At 52.5% G+C, this 26172-nt stretch overlaps 8 protein-coding genes across 8 annotated transcripts; 4 read left to right on the forward strand and 4 right to left on the reverse strand.

The window, feature by feature from the left end:
- Positions 1–260: 260 nt before the first annotated feature.
- Positions 261–1882, reverse strand: URA4 (dihydroorotase; the record flags this gene model as incomplete). Its single annotated transcript, XM_053191274.2, has 9 exons — positions 261–665; positions 821–863; positions 914–943; positions 995–1043; positions 1101–1152; positions 1214–1379; positions 1451–1641; positions 1702–1740; positions 1805–1882. The coding sequence occupies 9 exons, from the start codon at positions 1880–1882 to the stop codon at positions 261–263; spliced, it is 1053 nt and encodes a 350-aa protein (XP_053051257.2).
- A 1304-nt stretch (positions 1883–3186) lies between these two features.
- Positions 3187–4757, forward strand: N0V96_005110 (uncharacterized protein; the record flags this gene model as incomplete). The annotated part of the gene is made up of 3 exons (XM_053191275.2): positions 3187–3336; positions 3392–3601; positions 3660–4757. 3 exons carry the CDS (start codon positions 3187–3189, stop codon positions 4755–4757), a joined length of 1458 nt encoding a protein of 485 aa, XP_053051258.2.
- A 520-nt stretch (positions 4758–5277) lies between these two features.
- On the reverse strand, positions 5278–7280 carry RFA1 (Replication factor A protein 1; the record flags this gene model as incomplete). The annotated part of the gene is made up of 4 exons (XM_053191276.2): positions 5278–5374; positions 5427–6863; positions 6927–7181; positions 7243–7280. 4 exons carry the CDS (start codon positions 7278–7280, stop codon positions 5278–5280), a joined length of 1827 nt encoding a protein of 608 aa, XP_053051259.1.
- A 548-nt stretch (positions 7281–7828) lies between these two features.
- Positions 7829–9036, forward strand: N0V96_005112 (uncharacterized protein; the record flags this gene model as incomplete). The annotated part of the gene is made up of 4 exons (XM_053191277.1): positions 7829–8018; positions 8074–8123; positions 8192–8882; positions 8942–9036. 4 exons carry the CDS (start codon positions 7829–7831, stop codon positions 9034–9036), a joined length of 1026 nt encoding a protein of 341 aa, XP_053051260.1.
- Positions 9037–9547: 511 nt separating this feature from the next.
- Positions 9548–10410, reverse strand: N0V96_005113 (uncharacterized protein; the record flags this gene model as incomplete). Its single annotated transcript, XM_065757306.1, has 4 exons — positions 9548–9608; positions 9678–10063; positions 10200–10206; positions 10406–10410. The coding sequence occupies 4 exons, from the start codon at positions 10408–10410 to the stop codon at positions 9548–9550; spliced, it is 459 nt and encodes a 152-aa protein (XP_065614075.1).
- A 1773-nt stretch (positions 10411–12183) lies between these two features.
- N0V96_005114 (uncharacterized protein) lies at positions 12184–13348 on the reverse strand (the record flags this gene model as incomplete). Its single annotated transcript, XM_053191279.2, has 3 exons — positions 12184–12804; positions 12899–13260; positions 13324–13348. 3 exons carry the CDS (start codon positions 13346–13348, stop codon positions 12184–12186), a joined length of 1008 nt encoding a protein of 335 aa, XP_053051262.2.
- A 5763-nt stretch (positions 13349–19111) lies between these two features.
- On the forward strand, positions 19112–19695 carry CCG6 (clock-controlled protein 6; the record flags this gene model as incomplete). Its single annotated transcript, XM_053191280.1, has 2 exons — positions 19112–19267; positions 19423–19695. The coding sequence occupies 2 exons, from the start codon at positions 19112–19114 to the stop codon at positions 19693–19695; spliced, it is 429 nt and encodes a 142-aa protein (XP_053051263.1).
- A 3809-nt stretch (positions 19696–23504) lies between these two features.
- N0V96_005116 (uncharacterized protein) lies at positions 23505–25804 on the forward strand (the record flags this gene model as incomplete). The annotated part of the gene is made up of 4 exons (XM_053191281.1): positions 23505–23886; positions 23949–24478; positions 24536–25277; positions 25362–25804. 4 exons carry the CDS (start codon positions 23505–23507, stop codon positions 25802–25804), a joined length of 2097 nt encoding a protein of 698 aa, XP_053051264.1.
- Positions 25805–26172: the final 368 nt, after the last annotated feature.

Below are 26172 nucleotides of genomic sequence, written 5' to 3' on the forward strand. Positions count from 1 at the left end.
TACTATCTTGGCATCAGTTGTTGGATCGGATATGGCAAGGTTGGAATGATGAGACACGAGGCATGACAGAGTTGTGGCTATTATCAAGGTATCGCTTTTATTTTGTTTCCTGGCTTGAAAAACTGTATGTATTATAGAAGATGCGAACCAACAACGGGGAGTCGCAAGCGAATAACTGATCGAACAACCGCCTGCCTTCACGAACCGTGACCCGGATTCATCATCCACAATGCTGGCTTTCATTTCACCACAGCAAACGTTTACAGCCAGGTAAGGCTCCAGGTCTCCTTACCAGCGCGGAACGGCACCACCTGGATTCCCTTGCCTTCAAACGTCTGCTGGACGACGGCGCCGCCATCGCGGGTCAGGCGGATCCGCTCCTTCCTGGTGTCCTCGGTGCCGTAGAACTTGCGGCCGTAGCCGCTGACGAAGCCCTCGAGGGCCTCCTGGGTGATGTCGGCGTCGGCGAGCTCGCCGCGGGCGACGGCCTCGTCGAGGGCGGCGAGGAGGTACTGGACGGCGTAGGGCTGGGTGAAGACGCCGGCGGCGGCCTTGGAGGGCCCCGTCTTCGCGGTGATGGGGTGCGGGGCGGAGTCGGTGCCGAGGAAGAACTTGCCGTCGCTGTTGACTACGGCGTTGAGGAGGGCTTTGCGGTCGGCGGGGAGCTGGTGGGGTTTGTTAGCTTCTGCTTTTTCTTTGGAAGAAGATGATGGATGTTTCTGCTGGAAAACTTGCCTTGGCAACGGGCTTGCAGAAGTTGAGCTACATGATAAATGTCAGTCTTGGAAAAGTCAGGGGTTGAAGGATTCTCATCTCATACCGCATCACCGACGACGTCGTCGATGGTGATGAAGAGGTGGTGACTATCGATTTGATCAGGGCTGTGTTCTTGAAGTAGGTTGGAGCTACATACCAAGTGATGGTGCCGGCAACGTTGGGACCACTTGTATCTAGTCAGTCAAAATTGCGACAGTTCGAAGGCATCGTCACCTACCATGACTTGACGGCCGCAACAGCCTCAGCGGTTGTGCAGTGCTCGAGGACTGTGAAGTCAGTTGATCAAATTCTGTCTCCTTAGACGAAAAGTGATTGGTACTTACTGATTCTGAGCTTGGGATACTTGGCGTGAAGTGCCTTCAGCGTAGGGAGGAACTGGACCCAAGAATGTCAGCAGACGGACGCGCACTTTGACATAATTTGCGGGAGAATTTACCTTTGACTCGGCGTTTAGCGTGGTGATGTCGCTACCAGCGTGGGAAGGGCACTCTCCGTGGAGGCAGAGAAGCAAGTCGACCTCCTCCATGGCCTTGAAGACCTCGTGGAAGGCATCGTAGTCGACGACGCCATCGGCGCTGTTGGTGGTGACGCCGGCAGGGTAACTAGTAGCAAGCCTCGAGTCAATAACCAACATGCTGCCAATGCACTTTTCAAGGTGCCTAATAAAACACACCTCTTTACTGCGGCGACACCAGCCTTCTTGGCCTCTCTGATGGTATCAGGCGTGACGTCTTGGTGGAGGTAGAGGGTCATGAGCAGGTCGACCTCGTCCTTGCCCAGGGCCGCCTTGATGCGCGATGAGTAGTCCAGGGCGCGCTTGACGCTTGTCACCAAGTTGTTTTGCAGGTTAGGCATGATCAGTGCCTTTTTTAGGCTGTGTTAGTAGATGGTTGAAGTCGACGATTGGGATTCGAGGGGGCGTACCTGGTTGACTCCTCCAGGGCGAACCGTCGGAGCGACGATCTGAGATCATTTTAGCATTCATGAGTTGCCCGTCAGTGTTAGGCTGAGTTCTATATTCGCATACCTGGAGCATGTCATCGTCACGCAAGTGGACATGGGCGTCAAATGCCGCGGGCAACTCGACGGTGTCAGGGAGAGGCATCTTGAATGGCGAGTGGACTGATGAATGGGCGTCACGGCTTCTATGAACTATTAGACAGGATTGCTCGATAATGCAAGGGCTTAGGCTCATACCTGATGGTCTCTATTCACAGTAGTGGTTCAGAATCGGTTTTCCGCCGATGTCGCTGAGTAGTTGATTTAGGTCTTCAATTCCGTCTCGAAATGTTTTTTCGTTGGAGTTCATGGTGGGGGCGGGGTAATTGACTAGGTTCCCCAAAGACTCGAAACCATCTATTAATTGATAATCCTCACTTACCTACCTACTTACCTTGAACGAAAACACACATCACTGGGCGCCGATTGGCAATGATGCTCAATTTGAGGCATTTGAATACTTAAAGAGACGACATGATAATATTCAGTCTTGTAATCTTACTACCGTTTGCTTCAACGCAACCACAATAATAAAGCACAGCCTCGGAGCTGTTAAGTCCAATTTAACCAGCTGAAGGATGTATTCTCATCTAGCGTTATATCCATACAGGCTGAGCTGCTCGATCTCTCTCCAGGTTGCATACTTACGCTTACTTCTTGCTGCCTCTATATCTTATTTTATCTTCCTGGTCACCCTTGTTGCATTTGGCTGTATGCCATTTTTATGAGGAGGTCATTTGATCCTGTCGCCTCTCTTGTGCTCGGGTCTCAGTCGGTTTACTGTTACCAGGCTTGAGTGACCTCCCTTAATGATGATGACCTTTATGAAAGGAAAGAATGGTAAGACCCAGAGTTGTGTGAAGTCAGGTAATTTGAGGTCGCTTTCTTTTTACGATAATCTACTGTCTAGGACCTTGTCGGGATGGAGGGGTAATCCTGCCCCACCAGCCAGTCAACCTAAGGTACCTTACAGAGTGTGCATTGTCATAGGCATAACTGGGGCTTCACCTTGATTCACCGATGGCCAGGCAGGCGCGAGATATGATCGGTATCTAATTAGCCGAAGATTAAGCGAAGTGCACTTGCCTTCTGGTACCGAGCACGGACCAGTATCCCCCACAATGGATCGATGGTATCCGTACAGCCTATGCTGGTACTTACTAGGTAGTGCTGAGCTTCATCATCATCAAGAAGCTTCTCAGGATCACGCTGGGTTGCGACTTGGCTTTGTGAACACTTCACAAACTCTCCATACAAACCACTGTTTCCAGAACTTACACCTCGCCCAATTTGGGAAATCTCGACCCAACACAAGCTTCGCACCCGGGTTTCCGCAACTGTCGCCGCTGCTGTCACAACCGTTGGAGCTCGAGCTTTCTAGTTTGGCAAGGTGCCCGAATCGCTGGCAAGATGGAAGACACGCTTTTCTACTTCGAGCGCGAGAAGTACATGACGGACGAGGTCTACGACAAGACCATTAGAAATCATATTCTGAAGATCACTCGTCTGTTTAAGGACGACGCGCCGGCCATCATAGCCAAAGCGCCGCAACTGCTCGAGGTCTGTTGATCCCCCCACCTTTGGCTGTTTGTTGCTGCTAACCGCCGTGCCACAGATCGTCCACCCCACCAACCACTCGATCTCCTACCTCGCGATCCTGAACACCCTGAAGCCTTTGGAGGAAACTTCCTTGCCCCTTCCAATCGATACCTTCCGAGAACACGTCGCCCGGTTTCTGCTGTCGTTCGACGCCCGGCAGATGCGCTATGTTGGTGATGTCTTCTACGACCTATTGAAGGATGTCGTGGAATGCAAGTTCTTTCAGGTAAGAAATATCCAGAGCCTGATTGATGAACTCGACTAATCCCATATTCTCTTGGCAGGCGCGTCAGTCTGTAGAGATTGTTGTTGCAGCATTGAGGCTACTCGATCCCGAATCTGCCGTCCTTACGAGCCTCCACCTCGCTGTGGTGAGGCTAGCTTACGAGACGACGAACTACGACGAAGTGCTGCCGATACTCGAGAAGCCATGGGTGTTCCTTCCTGGAATGAAAGACCAGCCTCGTTCAACATACCCCTGCGATTTGACAGCCTCACCTTCCTCCTATATCAGCCCCGCCACACAACTCACCGAATACTTGACTCGCGAGGGTGTCATGGAGCACGAGTACCTCAGTGCCCTAATCTTCACGAAGGAGCTCAAATGGGCGCAGGCCCACAAAGCCTACCAAAGAATCATCACTTGGCCATCAAGGGAAACCTCTGTGAGCAAGTTGATGACCGACTCCCATAAGCGGTGGCTTCTCACAGGTCTCTTGGCTCTCGGTCACACGCCGGTTCTGCCGGGCCAAATCAGCTCAAGCGCTCAAAAGGCCTTTGCGTCTCTGTCAAAACCCTACACAGATCTCGCGAGCCTCTTCTCAACTACCAATGTGGAACAGTTCAAGGGCGCAGCCGAGAAAGGCATTGACACGTGGGCAGCTGACGGAACCACCGAGCTAATCAAGGCGGTCGTGACGGCGTACCAGAAATGGCAGATTCTTGGTCTCGCCGACGTGTACCATAAGATCAGCGTGTCGGAGATCCGTCAACAGACACTCAGTGCTGAGACAGCCCGGAACCTCGAGACTGACGAGGAGGTGGAGCAACTTTTGCAGGACATGGTCACCATCGGAATGCTTCAGGGCTCATTGGAGGTCAGCCCTGATGGCGTCAAGTGCCTCACCTTCCTCCCACGTGACACGGAAATCGAGTATAGCGAGTACCAGAAGAAGATCACAGACGACGCGCGCATCAAGGCGTTGAACAAATTCGCCGAGGTCAGCGATGTCCGTCTTGCAGCCTCAAAGGAATACGCCAGGCACATCATTCGTGAGCAGAAGCGTCAAGACAAGGACGGTTCTCAGTCGCACAACACCGAGTTCGGCTTCGACGCATCCATCGAGGACGAAGATCTCATGACGGGTATTCAACATCCTTAGTAGCTTTACTGGGTGGGCCATCCTTCAAATATGATCTTTCGATGTCACTGCAGTTCGCGCCTTTTTTGATGAAGTAACGAAGGCACGGAATGAGGGAAGGTGGGAAGTAAGATAATTTCTTGCATGAGAAAAAGAGCGACACATGGTGCTGCATGAGATTTGACCTCGGCATACTGGGGGCATCAGGCCGGCGTTACGAGATCAGGTTCACAAGGGATATTGCTTTGATGGCCGAAAGAGGCATTTGCGACACTATCAGAATTGCGAGAGCCCGACTTCTCGGGACTGACTGTGGTAGACTAGGTAGAGAAAGAAGAAACCGCAAAATAGTTCTCTTCCACCTTTAATTAGCATGTTTGCCTGAGAACATTGTTTGGTCGACACCATGTGTTCGCGGTCCTTTGCCTCATAGCTCGTCAAATTTTTGATCGTCCCGTCTAACTAGGATTCTTCACGCAGATGCGCGGGCTGCCTTTCCATCATTAAAGTACACGTACATCGATCTCCCTTCCAAGAATTTTTACGAGCTGATACCAAATTGCTTAATGAGATCCGCAAGCTTAGCTCCCTCAGCCTTGTAGTCGATTTGTCCTGCGCTCAAGACCTGGTAGCGTACCCTGGAAAAGATTAGTGTTTTGTAAATCAGATGTGGTCAAGGGATCATCGTACCTCTGAGCTTCGCCGAAGGTGTCCATCTTCGCACGGCATCGGAAGTTCAACTTGGTGCAGTTCGCTTGCTCGAATGCCTGTGCCATCTTCGTGTCATCCTCCTCGCGTAGAGCCATAAGATCGTCTGCCGACATGCCCATAATAACACGACCGACATCATCGAAGCAGCTGAGCCACAGCTGGTTGGTGTGATCGCACACGTTGATAGACATGATGTACCGATATTCGGGCTTCGGATGGGCAACATCGCACTTCTCGCAGCGCCAGGTGCCATCGCCCATATCAGTCACCTTCTTGTTGCAGCCCTCGTTGCTACATGCGGGATAGGCGAAGTTCTCCTGCTTGATGTAGACAATGGTAGCCTTGAGGTTGAAGTAGTCTTGGTTCTCCATGCCCAAGTTCTCCTCCTTCACCTGGAGAATGGACTTGTCCTGATCCTTGCGACCAGTGGCGTTGCCCATGCTGGCCATATTGTTGTGACTGCTGAACGTATCATTGCGACCAGATGAGTCATACCAGCCCTTCAGACGGTGAGCATCAGGGATATCGGGGTCAATGGACATCGTGCCGGAAGAAAGCAGGCTGAGACTGCGACCACCAAAGTCAGACACCTTGGTACCCTTGAAGGCTACGACAGACTCGGGCTTGGCGTCAAAGTTAGTAGCGCTCTTGCCCCAGATGGTGACGCGAACTGAGTAATTCGTGTCGTCGACCAGCGTGAGCTCACGCTTCTCGTAAGGCTTGCCAGTCGACTTGGAGACGATTTGGGACACCTCGGCAACCTCCTTCAGAACGCCAATGACGTCAACGGTCGCATCCTTCTCGACTTCCTGGAGCTCTTGGATGTTGCAGAAGTTGAACCGCACCTGCGGCACACTGCTCTGGTCCTCTGCCTTCTCAATCTGGGTATCGCGCTCGAAAGTGAGCTCGTAATCGTTTGGCAGGTTTGTGAATTGCTTCTTGGCGAGCTGAACTTTGCAAGGGTTGGAAATGTAATAGACACCTCCCTCCTGAAGCAGGTCATAGTACTGGTCGCATTGGTCGTTGAAACCAGTCGCCTTAATCTCGCCACTCTCGTCAAGCAGGTTGACACTGAACAGCTTGCCCTCGCCACTAGGTTTGTGCCATGTCCGGATGTCTGACTTTTGCGTGACGCGAGCCTTGATGGTCCATTTGTGAGCGTAGGGAGAGAGGGCTTCGATAGGGTAGATGTTGTTGCTTCCGTGCTGGCCGGTAGCGCCTCCAGCAGAGCGCGTGGGTATCGATTGTGGCTTCGGTGTGGGCTTGGTCTCCTCTTGCTTGACACCATAGAAGTTCTGTCCGCCGATGGTCGTGTTCGCTGCTGCAGGAGGCTTCGCTTCGAAGGCTTGGGGCTCGCCGAGCTTGTCCGGTGTGCCGAACTGCTCGACAACCTCGAGGCCGAGGATGATCAGAATGCTGTTCACAGGTTAGGCCATGTTTCTCGAAAAGCCCAACAAAGAAAGGCAAGGGACCACGTACTTCTTCCCCTTCACGGAATTTGCTTGGTACTGAGTAATCCGCACGATGCAGTTTCTGACCAGCTTGTTGTCGTGGACAACGTGGTTGACCTGCGTAGCCAACATGCACTGGACATAGTTGCTCACATCGCTGAGAACGATACGGTATCTCTCAGCGTTGCCTCCCGCTTGTGCAGCCAAAGGCTTGATCTGCAGGCACTGGAGAACGGGGACAGGAAATTTCGTGTTGGCGCCTTCGGGGTCGTTGAAGATGGCACTGCACGAGCTCAGTCAGTATGGAAAGGGTGAGAAGGGCACCGAATAGCGAATTCACTTACTCCAGGGCTCCTTTCGTAATCTTTGATTCGACGTCCATCTTGAAGTTTGGCGAAGATGAAGTATCGTATGCAAGTTTGTTGGTTGAGAACGGGGAGGATTTGGGGTGTTGAGGCAAGGTCTGCGCGAGATGGGAGAAGAAAGCGCGTCGACGCGTTTAATGGCTTTTGGCGGGGTTCTTCCCTTCCGTTAGGTAAGCTGGTAATTAATGAGTCCCTGCTGTTTCTCACATGCCCGGTAGTGGCCAGTTGCCTGTCGTGCCTGTGTCGTCTGGATTCAGTGTGGGGAAAGATGGTAGCCCAGTACGTACCCAGGAACTTGAGGTGGCAGCGACTTCACGCGGGGCAGCTACAAGCATCAAGCTGAGACGTCATCCCTGGTGGTGTTACGAGCTATGTACACGTACCTCACAGTCCAGACTTGAACCAAACATTGCGCCAAGGGATGCAGACTTCTACATTGACAGTGCAACCTGCGTTTCTGTGAGCTTACATTAACATCGCAACATCTGGTACTGCTTTCGATCCTAGAACCGTTTGCCTCGTACTGCCGTGCTCCGCACAGATACCCATAACCCCGCTCAACAAGATGACCCAGATCGAGCCCGACATTGCGACGAAAGCTCCCGAGAGCGACGCCGCCGAGACGATCACTGTCACCGAGCCAGTCACCGAAAGCACCTCTGCTGCCGACACACCGGCTCAATCCACCAGCCCTACAACGACTACGGGAGGTGCTGGAGAGCACAGCGAACATTGCGTGTCCGACAGACCAACTCGTGAGCTCCCTCGCTGAGCCTCTGCGATTATTTGCGCAAGACTGACTCGAAACAGCGTCCGGCCAGTCCTCAACGGGCGAGATCATCAAGATCAACGATGTCGATGTGAGTAGATGACCTATCTTGCAACTACGAGCATATCGTGACCATGGCCAACGACTAACCCATTCAAGGTCTACATCTCGAAACCCGCCGACTACCCTCATGCGCCAGCCAGGCTTCTCCTCCTCCTGACGGGAGGCACGGGTCTCAAGTCTACAAACAACCAGCTTCAAGCCGATAAGTTTGCTAGTGAGGGCTACGTGGTGGTTATGCCCGATCTCTTCAACGGTGATGCGGCGCCCAACTCGTCGACCATCGACAGCAGCGAGGACACCGGATCGTTCCTGGATGCTTTCAAGATGAAGATTGTCGAGACGGCCAAGAGCTTCCAAATTGATATGTGGCTGGCGCGCCACACAGAGGAGAAGGTTTTGCCGATTCTCTACAAGGTTATTGAAGGCTCAAAGGAGAAGTTCGCCGATGCGGTCAAGAACGGCGACGGCATCTACGCTGTCGGCTACTGCATTGGAGGACGCTATATCCTTCACTTGGGCTCAGACAAGAAGGTCACGACTGGAGGTCAAGAGTCTGCTGATGCCGAGGCTGGCGAAGTGAAGACTGGTCCTTTCATCAAGGTCGGTGCGATAGCACACGGTGCTTCCGTCACCCCTGATGATTTCACAGGCGTCAAAGTCCCCATATCTCTTGTCTGCGTCGAGAATGATCCTCTGTTCCCTGAGGAAGTCAGAACATATGGCGAGGACGTCATGTCAAAGGCAAACCTCGAACACGAAGTTCAAGTGTACCCTGGCGTGCCGCACGGTAAGGCCCAATAATCTACCATTATGAGCCATTGATCGAATACTAACCTTCACGACCAGGTTTCGCTGTTGTTGGCGAATATCAAGACGCAGCCATCAAGGATGCTCAGACTACCGCCTACGATCAAATGTTGAAGTGGATCAAGGAACACTGAGAATGGGGGAGACCGTCCTCGTATGCTTTCTATGGCCTTTGCTTCTGTTGTGGTCGCTCTTCTCGCGACTTTTGATGATATCAGTGCTTTATAGGAACTTTTCTTACGGCCCAAGGGGATATTATTATATCAATACTACAAGTTCCCCGACAAATCCCTCTCCAAGTTTCAATGAAATTACATCATGTCTTTTCTTGCTGTCTCCCCATCGCTTGTAAAGCTCGAATTCCTCCTCCCAGAATTGATAGCAGTGGTAGAACTGTAACTGCACTTATCTGTTGGCACTGATTTGGCGCCCGAAGAGTTCACTGCCACCCGCATCTCGAGCGACTGGTCTTGGAAGACTCTCTGCGACCCCGAATTCGTGCCATGCGTCCTGTTCGTAAGATTCGCCGACGCATCCTTGATTTGCCGACCGGTCTCACGCACAATTTGTCTTGCATTGGGCATGCAGGCGACCACTACGCCAGTGCAGATCTCAATGGCAGACCAGATCGTTGTCCCACGCGCATCAGCTGTCGCATTCGCCGATGTCGCGAATGATATCAGGCTGCGAAGGCGGACGATACTGACTACCGTGAGGCTGATTTCGGGTCAGCGTGTTCACGCTTCGTACCTAGAGAATTTGGGGGCCCACTCACAATATACCGACACTGAACATGGCAATAATTCCGAGCTTCTTCTTCGTCTTGAGATTCAACTTGTAAAGCTGCGTCAATGGCAGAATGAGCATCCAGACATCGAGCGCGACGTTCATGCCGCCATGTGACAATCCCATTTTGTTGAGGTCGAGAATGACACCACGAGGTTCCTTGTCACGCCAGCCCTCCCAGATGAGCCATGTTGGCTGTCTCTGGACGAAGCTGAAGACGATGAATATGAATCCGACAAAGAGGTCGTAGGCCAGCGTCCACCAGACTGCGATCCTGAATTTCTTGTCCGGAAAGATGCGGAGGAAGAACAGGAGAATAGATGCCTTTACGATGGAGAGGACGAAGATATAGAGTGTTTGGACCATTAAGAGGTACTGCAAATGGTTAGCTCATGTTTGTAGAAACTCTCTGCAGTGGAGCCGGTTGATCGACAGTACTCACCCTGAGAAAGGTGGTAATTTGATAATCGTGGAGAACCCAGATATCAAGTCCCAGGCCTTGTGGTATCACTGCGGGGCTATGTCAGCCATTGATTTCATTGTTAAATCTGTTGGAGAGTTGACTTACTATACTGAATCAAGACTATGAACGGGATCAAGGCAGCCTGGCCAGATTAGTTAACCAACCTCCAACAGAAGTTAGAGGTCATTCGTAAATATAGTATACTCACAAACGCAACTACCATCAGACTATCATCAGCTCCCCAAGGAGAGTACCTCATGACTTTGACAGTGATTCGGCATGTGAAGAAGGCGGACGCAAGTATGAACATGCCAAGACTGGTCGCTCTCGACTCGTTGCGATAGTCTGACAGAGGGAATCCACAAGCAGTTCTTGTGATATTGACAAAGGCTGTACATCCAAGACTACGTTAGAAAAGTCGCTTTTCTTGACAATAAGACGAGTAGGGAATAGCAATGCACTCACTGAGGGACTCGACCACGCTACATCCTTGTTGTACGCAACCCCCGACAAAGTTGTTGAAGCCTTCATCGACACATAACTCCGCTTGTGACTGGTTGGCAAATGCAGGCCGGCTCATTGCCTGAAAAAGACATTTCGTCTAAACTCATCCGTTAGCTTCATCGACAATCGGACATTGTGAACCTTAATCCTCGACTAAGAAGATTGGGAAGATATGACCACTTACAGAACACTGTGGAGCATCAGCCAACGACTGCGCGCCAGCGAGCCTCAAGAGGCACGAAGCTCCAACGGCGACGATGAATCGCAGAGTCAACATTGCGGGATTCGTCTGACAGCGAACGTACACACAGACACGAAAGCCGCAAAGAATGACCGAAAGGAGAGGGAGAGCCGGTGGGAGCGGACGTAAGAGAGGGAGGGCCTCCGAGTCAAGTTATTGCCCTTTCTTGTTGTGTTTGATGACGGAATCGGTACCCAGGGGGCCTAGCCCAGCGCCATCTCCAAGTTGCGATTTGCGAGGCGACTTCAGAGGCTCGGAGACGGGTACGCCAAAGACGGCGTTGGTACGGCTTTTCCCCTTTTTGATCTATTGATCCTGTTGATGTTTCCCCCCCTGCCTTGGGGCGTACGTTAGCGGCGTAGAGCTTATCGCCATTGTCTGCCCCCAATCGTTTCACAGTTTCAGCCTGGCGCCTGGGAAGAGAAAGGCGATTCTGTAGAAATTCCAGAGTTTCTGACGAAAGGTGCCAGTCTTGTGAAAGCCAGCCCATGCCAGCTTGAAGAGGCAGGCCTTCAAAGGAAGAGTGGCAGCCCACTCTCGCCACGTCTTGGAATGTCTTAAGAAATTGCGTTGCGCCTGCAACCAGTTAGGATTCCGCTAAAGATCGAGGAAAAAAGAAACTATCAAATCAGAGAGCGTGAGAGCGCACGGAGTACACTCCAACCCGCCCGCGGATCCTCTTCCGGACTGCTGGTCAAAAGCCAAGCTCGCCGCGAGCAGTCAGCCTCCTTTGAACTATAATGACCCCGTTCCCACCCCGGATTGCTCTCGCCCTACGCCAAGTTCTCCCAACTTTTCCAAGAGCCCACAACAGAGAACGGCTGGGTCGGGGGCTTGCAATAGCCGGTAGATGATGAGCAGAAAAAAAGACAACATTCCTCCAATGAGAGGAGCACGCTCGTCACTGCCCCAAGACGGGTGCCTATCCGCGCCATGTTCAACTGGAGTGCGATAAACCTAGTCAGCCATGGGTGGCGGAATCGGATGAGGTTTTCTTTGTTATGAATATACCCGAGATGGCCGATATCCACAGCGTTCCGGAGCCATGAGAGCGCCCGGTTCGCCGTGGCCATCTCGGTCCGTAGAACATGGCCCAGAAGACTCCCGGATACTAAAAATCAATAACACCAATCCAATACGCAGATGGAAATGCTGAAAATCCCATGACGCGGCACCGCAGAGATGTTTGAACAGGCACTCTTTGCCTAGCATTACCTATGCCGACCAGTTGATCTTAGAGCTTGAAAGTCTTGAACCAAGTTGGCCCAGTGATCTGCCGCGGCCCCTCTACGAAATGGTACAGATGATCTTTCCCGAGTTCTTGTTCGCCTCCAAGTGCGCGTGAGCCTCCTGAATCTTCTCCCATGGAAGCACCGTATCAATCACGACTTTGAGCTTTCCCGTCTTGAAGTGCGGCACATACTCCTCCAACCGATCCCTTAACTTACCCTGATACTCCACGTCCCTGCTCCGCAGCGTGCTGCCCTCGAGCCTGATGCGCTTGTACAGCAGCGGCCCAATGTTGGCCCCCTCGATATTGGGCCCGCCCAGCAGGCCGAGCAGAACGATGCGCGCGTCCCGCGCCGCGACGTCGAGGTTCTTTTGGAAGTAGCCACCCCCGACAAAGTCGACAATCACGTCCACGCCCTTGCCGCCTGTCGCCTCCTTGATCTTCTCAGCCCAGTCGACCTCCTTGTAGTTGAAGGCCGCCGTGGCGCCAATTTCGTTGACCACAAAGTCGCACTTCTCGTTGGACCCGGCCGTCGCGTAGACGGCGGACGCACCCGCATCCTTGGCCAGCTGGATGCCCGCGATGGAGACGCCAGAGGCGCCGGCGTGCCAGAGGACGGATTTGCCCTTTGAGAACTCGCCTACGAGGAACAGGGCTTGCGTGGCGGTGATCCAGGTCTAGTGTACACGCATGGTCAGCATTCAACAACTGCCGCCGTTTGGTGGTGTAAACAGATTATGAGGAAGCCATGTGCGTTTCCCTTCTTCTTACCTCTGGGACACCAGCAGCCTGCTCCCATGACAGGAAGTCGGGCTTATGCAGCAACATCTTGCTGTTGACGGCAATGTACTCGGCGTATGCGCCACCGTACGCGAGGCCAAAGACCTCGTCTCCAGCCTTGAAATTGCCGTGGTCGCCCGAGCCAAAGGATTCAATAGTCCCGCTGAACTCGACTCCCAGAGTCTTGGGCGCCTGCGGCGGGAAGGGGTAATTGCCAAGACGTTGGATTTGGTCCATGCGGTTGATGCCAAAGGCCTTGATCTTGACCAGGGCTTCACCTTCACCCGCCGTGGGCTTTGGCGTGTCGGCATTGATGAAAAGGTTCTCCTTGGGACCTTTGCCGTCCTTGATGTCTGTTTTTGGTATTTGTAAGCCATTTATCTATCATGTACGGTGGGAAGGCGTGTTCGACGGACCAACTGCTTTCATTGTTGAGGCCATTTTGATAAAGTTTTCTGATCAAACTCTTGATCTTGCCAATCTGCACTTGAGAAACTGATTGAAAAGATTTAAGTGATTTGTCAGTAGCTCGAAAAGATGAAGTCTCACCGAGGTCCCCGTTCGGTTCCCCTCAATGACGTGCATCCGGGCCCACTGACTAATCCACTCGGGCGCCCCCGTGCCGCTCCGTAGCCGGCTCCAATATTCCCGTGCCGTGTCCGCAGGGTTTCCAACCATAGCTCCGGAACACGCTATTGTAGTCTCCGTCCAAGTTTTTTGGCCATGAACTATATACACCTCTTTTTACGCAGTCTGAAATATACCCAAGTTGCAAGGACTGAGACTACCGTGTTTGAATTACCAGCTTGCGGAATTAGCTCAATATCAATTCTAGTCAATTTTCCTACTGGATTAGGGATTTTGATAAAGCGAACGCGTTAGTTGCTGAATCTCAAAAGTCTCTCGAGAAAGGTAAGCTAGAATGAACCTGCGTTGTCCTGATTTCCGCATTTCTAGGATATTCCCTCGGTGTTCCGCAGGGTCACATGGGTGAGTCAGTTTTTGGTTATTTCTCCTACCTTGTCGACTTCCTCGATTTTATTTTCAAGTCATTCCAGCTCTAGAAGTATAAAGTGTCCAGGTCATCTTCCAGCAGCAACAGCTTGTCGAGATATGCATCCAACGTCTCTAGTATAGCCCCCAACTCTTCGGTCACGAAAGACTGCGGGAAGACGAGGGTGATTATTATGAATCCCCTTTGTGTTTCTGACTATCAGTCATCCGTGTTTCTCACTCAATAGTGTATCCCCTGGAGCGACAGTGACCATCGATCATGAGATTGAGGCGCCTTCGTAATGGTGACAGCAAACGGTGGTGAGCTAGTATCATGGTGCATAGCATCTTGAAATACACAGCGAAATGGCGCCGGCAAGTGACGTTTTTGCATAGTCCGAAGTAAAGTCATCGAGGGCTGGGGAGCTCACAAAACGGTTTCAAATTAGACTTTCCAGCGTCAAGATCAAGAAAGGCCAATCTTCGTCGCTGCCCGCTCAACCTTTTTGACATGTTTTGTCATCCGGTTCATGCCAAATCTGTGAAGCTTCATGAGAGAAGAATACTCGGCAGTGGGACACCGATATTCTTACTTCGCGTCTGGCGAGGCCGGACCTGCGAGTCGAACGATAGTGGTGTTGTCTTCCGACCAAGTCACCTGGAAGGAAGCTCCTAGCAAGCACAAATCGCAGCACCGCAAATCAGGTTGTCAAAATTTTGGTGAGGTCAGATCAAGGATTTCCTAGCCACAGGTGCTTCTCCAGATCCTGACAGCCGGTACATAACGCGGTGGGCCGATGAGGCTAGTTGTGAAAGGCCGACATGAATTATGAGTTGATATACCGCTTCGTGGATGAGACTGCAGAGCTGAATACGCAAACCTTAGGTTTGAGCTGGTTGATTCGCGTTACAACTACCCGGTTGATGAAGTTAAATGAGCCTCTTGTCTCTTGAAGACCTCCATATAACGATAAGCAGCAAGAGAGTAGAGAAGCTGCAGATTCGGATACCCGATGGAAGTGAGCCGAAGAGGGGGGTAAAGGATGAAGATCGGTCAATAGTGCCAATTCAGTTGATCAAAGTCTGTGTTGTGTGGAAATTAAGTGATGGTCCGGGTGCGCTGTAACACCCCGGATTAGCCCAGGCGGCCGGCCAGATTGGCGCACAGGCCACTGGGCACACCACCTCAACCCGTGGGCTGCAGGCGGCCGGGAATATGTACATAGACCCGCTATCCGTAGGCCTTCTAGGCCTCTGGAGACGAGTATGCCCGTCTGTACCAAAATGATTCGGTTCGCTAAACTGGATTGGTACGGATACAATCCCCAGATGCCTCTGACTCGAACGAGGGGTCTGTTGTGAAGTCGCTGCCACCAACAAGTCGGGCGACTTAGGTAGTGACATCTTGGGACGAGCTAGATGAGCCCCTCGCAGGTGGTTAGAATGTTGGGTAAGCTCAAATCCGCGCTGCAGCGGAGATATCTGTCAATGATAGGACGGATGCCATTGTATGGGATCCTGGGGTTGTTTCCTGGTCATTCTTCTTCCCAGCCGGAAGGTGGAATATACAAAAAGGAAGAGTGAGGCTTCGGAAAGGCATTTGCCGTGTCACTCTTTCGTGGCGGTCCCACGTCTAATACACTGGGCGCTATTCAGGTCAGATGTGCCGATTCTGCCTGAACAGCGATGTATCCGTATTGGTCGTCTGTATGGATAAATATAACCTGTTGACGTCGTTCGGGGTCCGTGGAGAAGTCGGCCGTAGTTTCCACCTCACAACGTGGCAGGATCTCGATGCGGTGACAGGCAATGATCAACGTTGATTTTCTCCGAGCGATTGAGATAGCATGTCTCCGCTGTACGCAAAGACTTCAACTCAAACGGCGGGCAACGGTGCTCTAGAACCAGGAAGGAGACCTGTCGCAACGGACGCCGGAGGGTGCTAGGGACCCGGAGACCCTTGGGGTGTGAATGTGACCTCTCGAATGTTTCCCCTGCCCCCGTGAGAGTCTGACATGTGCGGGAGACCTGTAGGAACCCTGTCTTGCCCTGGCACATCTTTGAAAACCCAGTCGTGCCGGTATTGCTGAGCAGCATTGTAGGTAACTGTCATGTCACTGACCTCGATGGACCTAGACGGGAGACCTGAAGTTTCTCTTTGCTTCAGGGCAGATCTGAGGGTTCGCCATCCAATGTTTCGAGATGTAGGTCACCGTCCAGTGTTTATGTCTGAGAGCGTGACCCTCAGACGAACTGTGGCTAAAAATGGAGCCTTCGTCCGATGGGCGATCCGTCCGGTGTTCTCAACGGCGGCAGGTAGGTGGCTCTTGGATGCTTTTGAGAAGAAGAAAAAAAAACATTCCTTAAGCTTGTTCCCTCGGTCAGAAGGGAAGGATATTGTGAATGCATCACTGACAAGTGGCAACTGACTAGAACAGGCAAGAAGCTACATACTTAGTGTGTAAGGTAAGAGACGCATGCTGGGCAGCAAAGGAACGCGCTTCCAGATCCCGGTGGCTCGTCATCGCCAGACTTGGCATTCAATTCGAGCCCCTGACCTTGAGTCGGCTGCGGCATATTTTCCCGGTTCGTAACCTACTGCCCAGATTGCCCAGATGAAGTCGAAGTTGGAACCCGCAGGGCCCGAACGCACGAGTCTCTAAGAAAGGGAAGGTAATAGGGAGTATCCATACTTGCGTACATCAAGTGTTGAGGTCTGCAATAGCAGCCAGTTCCTCTTGCCCAAACAGGCGGGCGATTTATGGGTCTCTTACCAATTAGGCCAACCAAATCTCTCAAGAGCCCAATCTCCCCGAGATTACCCCGTCGCCGCCCTAAGTATATCCCGTTCCCTATTGTCCCAGACTCCAAGCCCCCAACATCTACAGTTTGATCTCCCCTCTCCTCTCTTCATACCACCTATCACAGCCCTTGCAAAACCATGACAACGGCAGCTGTTCTTGGAACGGAGTACGGGAACGATAGCGAACTCACGGATACATCTCCTCCTCCCTCATACACTGCGGGGCATGCGGCATAGCTGGCAACCACGACGCGATGTCGAAGCCAGCCATACTTCCCGTCTACGAGAACACCTCCTGTGCAGTGCAGACAATTGTCTCATCGAACGTTTCACGCCGTGCGTACGGACAGAGCTCGTGGCTTGCTGCCCGCCTGAGAATAGCCAACAGGCTTGCGAACACAACGTTGGACATGCTCGCGGTAGCTTAAGCATGTTCGTCTATCGGAAAAGACGCAAGCCACAGCCTTCGATACGGCCCCGTCAGCCGCCCCGAAAGACATTCTATGAAAGAAGATTCGCTGCTAGACTCTCAGTGTAGTCTCGGCTACTTTATTTTTGTCGCTGTGGGATCAGGCCGTCAGCTGGGAGTCTGGAACAGTATATAAACCAGTCACCGTCTCCGCAGCCGAGGCGGGCATTGTCAACTTGGACGTTGCATGGTACCTGCATTAGCGCGAGGTTTTGTTCCTGAATCCCGACTTGGTTCGCACACCACTTGACACTGGTCGGTCAGCCGTCAGCACCGGCTGCCGCGGCCACAGGTGAGTTAGCAAACATGGCTGAATGTGTGCCGCGTCCACTCAACAAAGGCGGAGATCTAAGCAGGGGCCTGATAGAACTGGACGTCTTGCAGTCAAATGAAAGATACGACTGTCACTGGAAATGCTGGCCGACGAATGGCGGGTTAGAATTTCGGATCACGGCTGCTCATCAAGCAAAGACTACCCCGCCTTTGAGCAAGCATCTTTGCCCAGAAACGGCTGGCCAGGGCTATTGGATCTGCCAGAATGACAAGAAGCGTGATGCGTACGTGTACGGATATTCGTGCATCTACAGTCAGCTCGCTGCCCAGATGCTGGTCGACGGTTGGCCGACCCGCTGAAATTACTCAAGCTTACCTTGAGTCCTTGACTCTGTTTCTTGCAGTGGACTCGAGTCATCTCATCTCGCTCGTCCGAACTCCTTGCAGGTTCGGAGCGATCAAGAGGGTCTCGACCAGAGTCGAGGACTGATGCCCACGCAAGGAGTTTTCAAAGGGTGCCTCCGAGCGACAGTGTGAAGCAAAACACAGACGATCAACGAACGATCTGATGAAGCAAAGCAAGCGCTTGCTGGTCAGTCACCTCATGGCTCTATTCGTACTCTATCTTGCTGCACCCAATAATACCCGATTCTTAGTGGTCATCTGGATCCGAGTGGGTCAAAAGGTAAATGATTCCCACACCTCAATTCCCGCGCTCCAAGGTCGGTCCCCTTTGTGTGCATATTCTTCCCATCCTCTTTCACACCCCCCTTTGATTTCATCCCATTTTGGAGGGTACGTACTCTGAGATTCAACTTCTAGCCCAGTCTTTTCGACTTCTCTTTTGCTTTTCCCGTCTTCTCTGCGCAACCACACCACCAAACTTGTCAATCCCATTCTCCCGCCCCCCTTCGGCCAAAGAGGAGTAGCCAGTTCGTCTGCGCGGCCAATTCTGGATTGCCAAAGCTATTGGTAACAACGTAGGAAACGTAAAAAAAAACGCACAAGCACACACACACACCACACCTAGTCTACCCCCTTTCCCGTCCGTCCACACAAGTCATCCACAATGGTCTTTTCTTCGTGTTTACTCCCCTCGTTACCAAGAACCCGTTCGTCTAGCCCACTTCTGATTCGTTCCAAGTGAAATAAGCTGGTCAGTGAATAGCAAAAGGGAACAGAAACCAGCCCCCCCTGGTCAGTCATGGATAGCGCCCATCTTAGCAGGGGACTGGGGGAAAGGCGGCGTGTGCTCTCTCTCGCCCTCCCAGTCCAGCTCCTCTTCTCATCTCCAGGCCCAGGAGATGCGTTGCTCCACCCTTCATGACCGGGCGAAGGTACCGTCGTCCCTGACCCATCCCATCACCTTACCGCAAGGCAGGGCCCCAAGGTAGCACAGGCACTAAGGTAGAGAGCCCAGTCAGTGTCCACCACCCCCAGTTCCCATGTTGTGTTCCATTGCGCCCATCTCTGTATATAAGTTCATTTCCTCCAGGCCATCCCATCTCTCGTTTCCCTTTCCCTCCTCACCCACACTCACTCATTCAGTACCGACCCAGACTTTTTAGTCGCTTTCACTCGTTAACCCAACCACCTAATCCTCAACTCGCAACTACAACTCTTTCGAGTCTTAATACCAAGTTCTCCTCCCCAAAAAACCGTCAAAATGAAGTTCTCCGCTGCCGCCCTTGTCCTCGCCGCCGCCGGCGCCATGGCCCACAAGAACGTCACCTACGTCACTGAGGTCGTCTCTGCCTACACCACCTACTGCCCTGGTCCTACTGTCATCACCCACGCTGACAAGACCTACACCATCACCACGGTACGTCGAATTCGAGAGGTGGACGGGAGGATCTCACAGTTTCTCGGGGCTCGCCGGACAAGCGCCGGCTCTGATGGCCCCCGAGACTCGGAGATGGCCCGAACTTTCACCTCCAAAAACATGTCGATCTCGGCACCCAAGCTAACACATTCCAGGCCACCACCCTGACCATCACTGACTGCCCCTGCACTGTCACCAAGCCCGTCATCACCTCCTCCATCGTCAAGTGCGAGAACTGCGCCGCCCCTACCAAGAACGGCACCGTCCCCGTCGCCACTCCCGCTCTCAGCAAGACCACCGTCGCCGGCACCGCTGCCATCACCCCCACCAAGCCCGTCTCCGTTCCTACCGCCGGTGCTGGCAAGGCCGCTGCCCTCTCTGGCGCCGGTCTGGCTGGTGTCCTCGGATTCGCTGCTTTCGTCCTCTAAATCAATCTTCACGTCTCGCCATCCACGTCTCCCCCTACGATCTTTGACGTACGATAATATCTTAATTTTCGTGGGGAGCCTACGACATCTAATGACTGGAGCGCGGTTGTGAATCCATCCGGCAAGCAATCGACTGGATGGGTACTTTTCTGGATGGGAGTTTTGGGAGTCTCCTTGGATAGGGAGAGCTTGGGAATGGTTCCCAAAAAATGACGGAGAAAGGAATCGACACGTCCACAGAATACCCGGTACATTTCTTTGCCTGCATGGCGCCATGGAGTTTTCTCTCACGGGAAACGTCCAACCCATGCAGTAAACCCACACCTGTCAATACTGCAACTTCTTGTACTTGCTTTGCAAACAAACCTTCGCCCAAATAACGGTTTTTTATGGCTCGGTATTCCCGTCAAATCGCCAATTGAGGATTATATCCGTGTGTGTGTGCGGTACATACCATCCTCTTTTCTTCATTTTCGAGAGGCTTAGAAAATGGGAATATAATGCGACCATGATAGGTTATCTTCAACTGTCTCATTTTTACTCGCGGCAGAGTAACCTGTTTGACCCAATTCACATCATATTCTCCTCTCGCCTGACGACCAAATGATCGCTCTCATGTGTATCAGGCCCTACTGCCAAAGCGAACTGCCTTGAAATGTGTATGAATATCCAAATGTGCTGATTGCGAGGCGGTCACTCCGACGTGACGTCAGGTGAATTAATGATTTTATAATCGTAGGGAGCTTATTTACGTCGGAGAATTTCCCAAGCTATTGCCCACTTGCCTTGGGGATAATACGACATTGCTATTAGCATTTGGACCACTGTCCGTACAAGAAATTCATCGTTGGATAGTATGCCGAGGAAGCAGAAACATACGAGCGGTCTCTGGGACTCGGAACTCCATGCACGTACGTCTAGTCTACCTAAGGCGAGTAAGAGCATTGTGACATTACCGGAAACTCCGTGACTCTTTGCTTGTGAAATAACAAAACGGCTGTGACGACGAAAATAGGTTCAAGACATCCAAGGACGCCGAAATGGAAATAGTCTAGCAATAGCGCGGAGCTTGACGAGAGGTCGCCCAGACTCCCCGAGGTTTGACGGATACGGATTCCGGTGAGAGTGAAGGATGCATTTCATAGATTGAGAGAGAGAGAAGAGGGGAACACATCGGCCTCATTTCGCTAAAAGTTGGACATGGCTATCCATCTTTTCAAAGATCCTCTGCGTGAAGGGGATTTTTTGAGTGCATGTCTTGGAAAGAGGGCGCAGTCCCGCATGCCTAGCACACCAAGGTACTGGGCGCCTCCTACCTACTTGGGTCTTGGGATTTCTTACCCCCCCTTTTTCTACGCCGCAGCCGTGCCGCATTCCTTGTGCCTAGAGCGCATACGAGGTACAATGCTTTCTTAGGTGAGTGTCTTGGGAGAGACGCGGCATGCCAGCCAAGAGGAGGGGGGCGACGTAATTGCCGAGAGAGAGAGAGAGGACTGCTGAGGAGGAGCTGAGAGCTGCAGCCCGCCTGACAGACCGCCGTTCGGGGGCTGAGATTTACTATCGTTGCATCCAGATCGATTAAGGTTGTTTTGTTTGATGGTTTATTTTTTGTTTACCTTGTCATGGAGAAGAACCTTATAGGAAATAGGGGGTGTTCGGGGGGTACGGACTACAGGCGTGGCGTTGCGCTGTACCTGCGTCTTGCAGCGGTTGGGCGCTACTGCAGCGGTGAAAGGTACACCGGATTGGACGGGACGAACACACTGTGATGGACGGATCATGGAGGTGTGGGTCTTTGTTGCTGAGCTGGAAATGGAAACAGAACGTTTAGTACTCGTGAGTCGTACTTATTAGGTACCTGGTGCAGCTGGTAATTCCAGGCGCATGGTTTTGGCTATACCGCTTTAGATGATCACAATGAGAAAAACGGCGAGCTGAAAAGAAGGGCTTGGAATGTGGATGAAGCCCATCTTCCAAGCACAAAGCATTGTGAGAGGAACGTAAGAGAGTGCAACCCAAGAGAATACGGAAGACTCACTACGAGACTATCGCTCTATAACGATATCCCTCCAATCAGTCATCCATGGTTCCCACATATGCAAACAAGCGTTATTACAAACAGGACATAAGCGAGATTAACAACCCAATTGGGCCGGGCTGCGCTGATCGCCATCAATCGAATTTCCACGAATGCATTAGAGCACACGGATTGTCGTCCAGGATTCTTCGGAACAAATGAGGCATAAACGCTCTAGGAATTACTGTTACGGATGGCATTCCATAGGGCGACAGGGTTATAGACAGTTGTCACTTGCTTCACGCCTGTCAGTTGAAGCTTGGCGCTGGGGAAGGGATTCTTCATGGGTAACCCTCCTCCCCAAGGGCCGGGGGCCTTTCGGTTTCGTTTCTCCTGCTGTTCGCTCACCTTCAAAATTCCGTACGGATACGCAGCGTGAGAGGAGGTTTCCTTCTTCCTCGGCCTGCGGGTAGTCTTGCCGAATCTTGTACAGCGTGGAGCCCATTGACCCCGGTGGAAGCCGGCTGGGCCGGAGCGGTTGGTGATGTCGTGCCGCTTGAAGCGGTTGCTCGAATGTTTCGCGCGTGGTGACTCCCGCTCTCTACCGCGGTGACTTACAGGCATATTGAACGACTCTAGGGTTCACGGTTAATCGCCTGTACGGATGGGTTTCTGGGGCAAGCAATTTGGAATCTCGACAGTGTATTGGGATAGTGAGGTGAGGGCTTCGGGCAGCGTAGGCGTGTCTCACTCTGTTCTGTTATAATCAGAGCAGCTGCGAAGGCTTCACATCTTTACTCCTTCTCATCACCTACTAGGTAGGAAGGTAATCAGGAATAGGACGCCTTATTGAATTGACTGTGTCTCTGCAGTTGGGTTGCTGCAACCCCAAAAGCCCTGGGGATGTCCTACTTCACATTTACCCTTTACTTCGGGCTACTTTGGGGGATTTATACTTAGGTAATCTTGATTGTGCAGACAGGCAAGTGCAATACGGGACGGATGGGTCTTGCGGGGAACCGAGTGGGACCATCGCCCGTCTCTGGGGAAATAGTTCCAGTCACTTCACCACCAGCATCCTCAAGAAGAATTGATGAAGCAGGCCTTCGCTTACAAGAAGTTCACTTGCTGTATAGTCAGACTGGACAGGTATTTAACAGAACTATCAAAGAAGCCAATCTCCAATGATGCCAATTGATGTCGTTTTCTTCGCTGAGAGTGAGAGTCTAGCTGTGTACTTATCAAACGTCTCTTCGGGCCTTTTAGACGCTCACTTGCCCAACTTCCAACAAAAGGAAAAAAATAGCAGCAAGTTGCAGGAGGAACCAAGCAATCTGCCGAAGATCGAACCCCGTGGAGTCCCCGGCCGATGGAAGCAGCCAAGATCGGTTGGCGATGTCGGCGTGGTCGGCAATGACGGTCGGTCCCCTTACCCCGGGTCAACGGAATGCGGGGAAGGGTGCCTGCTCAACGGCAACCCCAGGTCGAGCCAGCCAGCGCACCAAGGTCCAAGGGGAGAGAGGGCACGTCAGCTGCTGCTGCAAGGGTAGAGCTATGTCGTATTTCAACACCGTCCCAACCTCCAAACTTCCAGCAGTCCGACTGTTTGAGAGAGAGCCGATGCCGAGAGTACTCATACAATCCGAACGGGCAATGTCTTTATAGCTTTGATACAATTTTGAACCATTGTCGTCTTCCGTCGTAATCTCACCAGCACTCAATAGCTCAATTCTTCACAGCCAAACATATTCACCACCCACTCGGCAACGCCAAAAAGCAAGCTACTGTGAGTATGGACAACTTACACCCTCAAGATGAAGTCTTGCGTCATTCCCTCGAGGATCCAGAATCCTTTTGGGCTCACCAGGCCGAACACCTGCACTGGCACAAGAAGCCCTCTTCAACACTGAAAGTCACCAAGAAGACGCTCAAGAGCGGCGTCACCCATGATTCTTGGGAGTGGTTTCCGGACGGAGAAATCTCGACCTGTTTCAACTGCGTAGACCGCCACGTTCACGATGGCAGGGGTGATGCGCCGGCGATATACTATGACAGTCCCGTAACGAATACCAAGCAGACCATCACATACAAGCAGCTACTCGACGAGGTCGAGGTCTTTGCCGGTGCGCTGAGAGAGGAGGGGGTCAAGAAGGGCGACGTCGTTTTGGTTTATAGTAAGCATTATTCTCATTGTCGGATAGCAACTTTTTCTATCCAGAGCTTACACTACTACTAGTGCCCATGATCCCCGCGGCACTGATAGGCATACTCGCCGTCAGTCGCCTAGGTGCAATCCATGCCGTTGTATTCGGCGGATTCGCACCGGCCGCCCTCGCGCAGCGGATAGAGGCCTCCCAGCCCGTGGCCATCCTGACGGCGTCGTGTGGTATCGACGGCAACAAGCCGCCCATGAGCTACAAGCCGCTCGTGGAGGAGGCTTGCCATATCTCCAAGCACAAGCCCGACAAGGTGGTTGTATGGCAGCGCGAGCAGATCCGGTGGAACCCCATCAAGAGGAACGATGGCGAGAGAAACTGGCAGAGCATCGTAAAGAGCTGTCTTGCGAGGGGCGTCAGGGCCGATTGCGTGCCTGTGAAGTCAACAGATCCAATCTACATCATCCACACATCCGGTACGACGGGGACGCCAAAGGGTGTATTGAGAGATGCTGCTGGACACGCTGTTGGGCTGCACCTTTCTATCAGCTACTTGTTCAACATTCACGGCCCCGGATGCGTATCATTCACAGCTTCAGATATTGGATGGGTACGTTTTGTCAAGCTCTCACGGGCCGGGTCAGATTTCTAATGTTAGATGGTATAGGTCGTAGGTCACAGCTACATCGCATACGCCCCTCTTTTCACGGGTGCCGCCACCGTCCTTTACGAGGGCAAACCCGTCGGCACACCAGACGCCTCAGCCTTTTGGCGCATCGTGGAAGAGTACAAGGTCAACACCATGTTCACGGCACCGACGGCGCTCCGCGCCATCAAGCGCGACGACCCCGAGAACAAGCTCTTCAAGCAGATTGGGGAGCGCGGCGGCCTCCGGACGCTCAAGGGGCTCTTCTTGGCGGGCGAGCGGTCAGAACCGGCAATCATCACAATGTACCAGGAGCTCCTTGAAACCTACGGCGCAGTCGACGCCCACGTTGTGGACAACTGGTGGTCAACGGAAGCCGGGTCGCCTATCACGGGGCGGGCTCTCGTGCCCCATGCCGGGAAAGATCGTGGTACGGATGTCCGCGGTCATCCTCCTCCCAAGATCAAGCCGGGCAGCGCCGGCAAAGCCATGCCTGGCTTCGACGTCCGCATTGTGGATGATGAAGGTAAGGAGCTTCCGAGGGGCACGATGGGAAACATTGTTCTCGGGCTGCCACTGGCCCCGACGGCTTTCAGAACACTGTGGCAGGATGAAGAGCGGTTTTACAAAGGCTATCTCAAGCGTTTCGACGGCAAGTGGTTGGATACTGGGGACGCTGGCTACATCGACGTCGAGGGTTACGTCAACGTCATGTCCCGCAACGATGACGTACTCAACGTCAGCGCCCATCGTTTGTCAAGTGGTAAGCATCATCATCCTCGTCCTTGGAAGTTTACTTTCATTCCAAGTGGTAAAGCCGCCAAAAGCTAACAACAAGAAAACACAGGCGGCCTCGAACAAGCCATCACATCCCACCCCCTCGTCGCAGAAGCCTGCGTGGTGGGCATCCCGGACGCGCTCAAGGGCCAGCTCCCCTTCGCCTTCATCACGCTCTCGACGCCCGACCACCCGACCTCGGCAGTGCCCGACGCAAAGCTCGCCGACGAGATCAACGCGCTCGTGCGGTCGCAGGTCGGCGCCATCGCCACGCTGGGCGGGCTCATCCAGGGCAAGGGGATGATTCCCAAGACGCGCAGCGGCAAGACGCTGCGACGCGTCCTGAGGGAGATGTTGGAGAACGCAGTGCACGAGGAGTTTGAGAAGGAGGTCCAGGTGCCGAGTACGGTCGAGGATGCCGGCGCGGTTGATGTTGCGAGGGAGAAGGTTAGAGAGTATTGGGAGGTGAGGGGGGATGGACATAAGAGTACGGAGGCTAGAGCGAAGTTGTAGATACTGTCATCTGCCACGCATGAGGTATAAGCCTGTGCTAAACGTATCACCACCGGTCCGTAACTATTCTTTAGTGTTAGAGATATCACATCAAGGTATTCTACTAATAAATATTAGGCAACATGACCGCAGACGTTGAGACTGATTCCATGAGCTACAGTAGCGAGCATGGGAAGGTGAGAAGCAGATTTTTCACATGACTCTAGGAGATTGAGGAATGATAATAGAGCCGCCTGTTTACCTAATATCAGTGGGTATGCACTGAAGCTAGTGTGTGAATGAGGATGTCGAGGTGTAACACTGAACCTGTTCCTAGCATGGATCAAATCCGTCATTGAGTCTAGAACGTCTTGATTTATGTATTACAT

This window comes from Colletotrichum fioriniae (genome assembly GCF_027942845.1).
Source record: "Colletotrichum fioriniae strain IMI 355084 chromosome Unknown scaffold_5, whole genome shotgun sequence".
NCBI classification, from domain to species: domain Eukaryota; kingdom Fungi; phylum Ascomycota; class Sordariomycetes; order Glomerellales; family Glomerellaceae; genus Colletotrichum; species Colletotrichum fioriniae.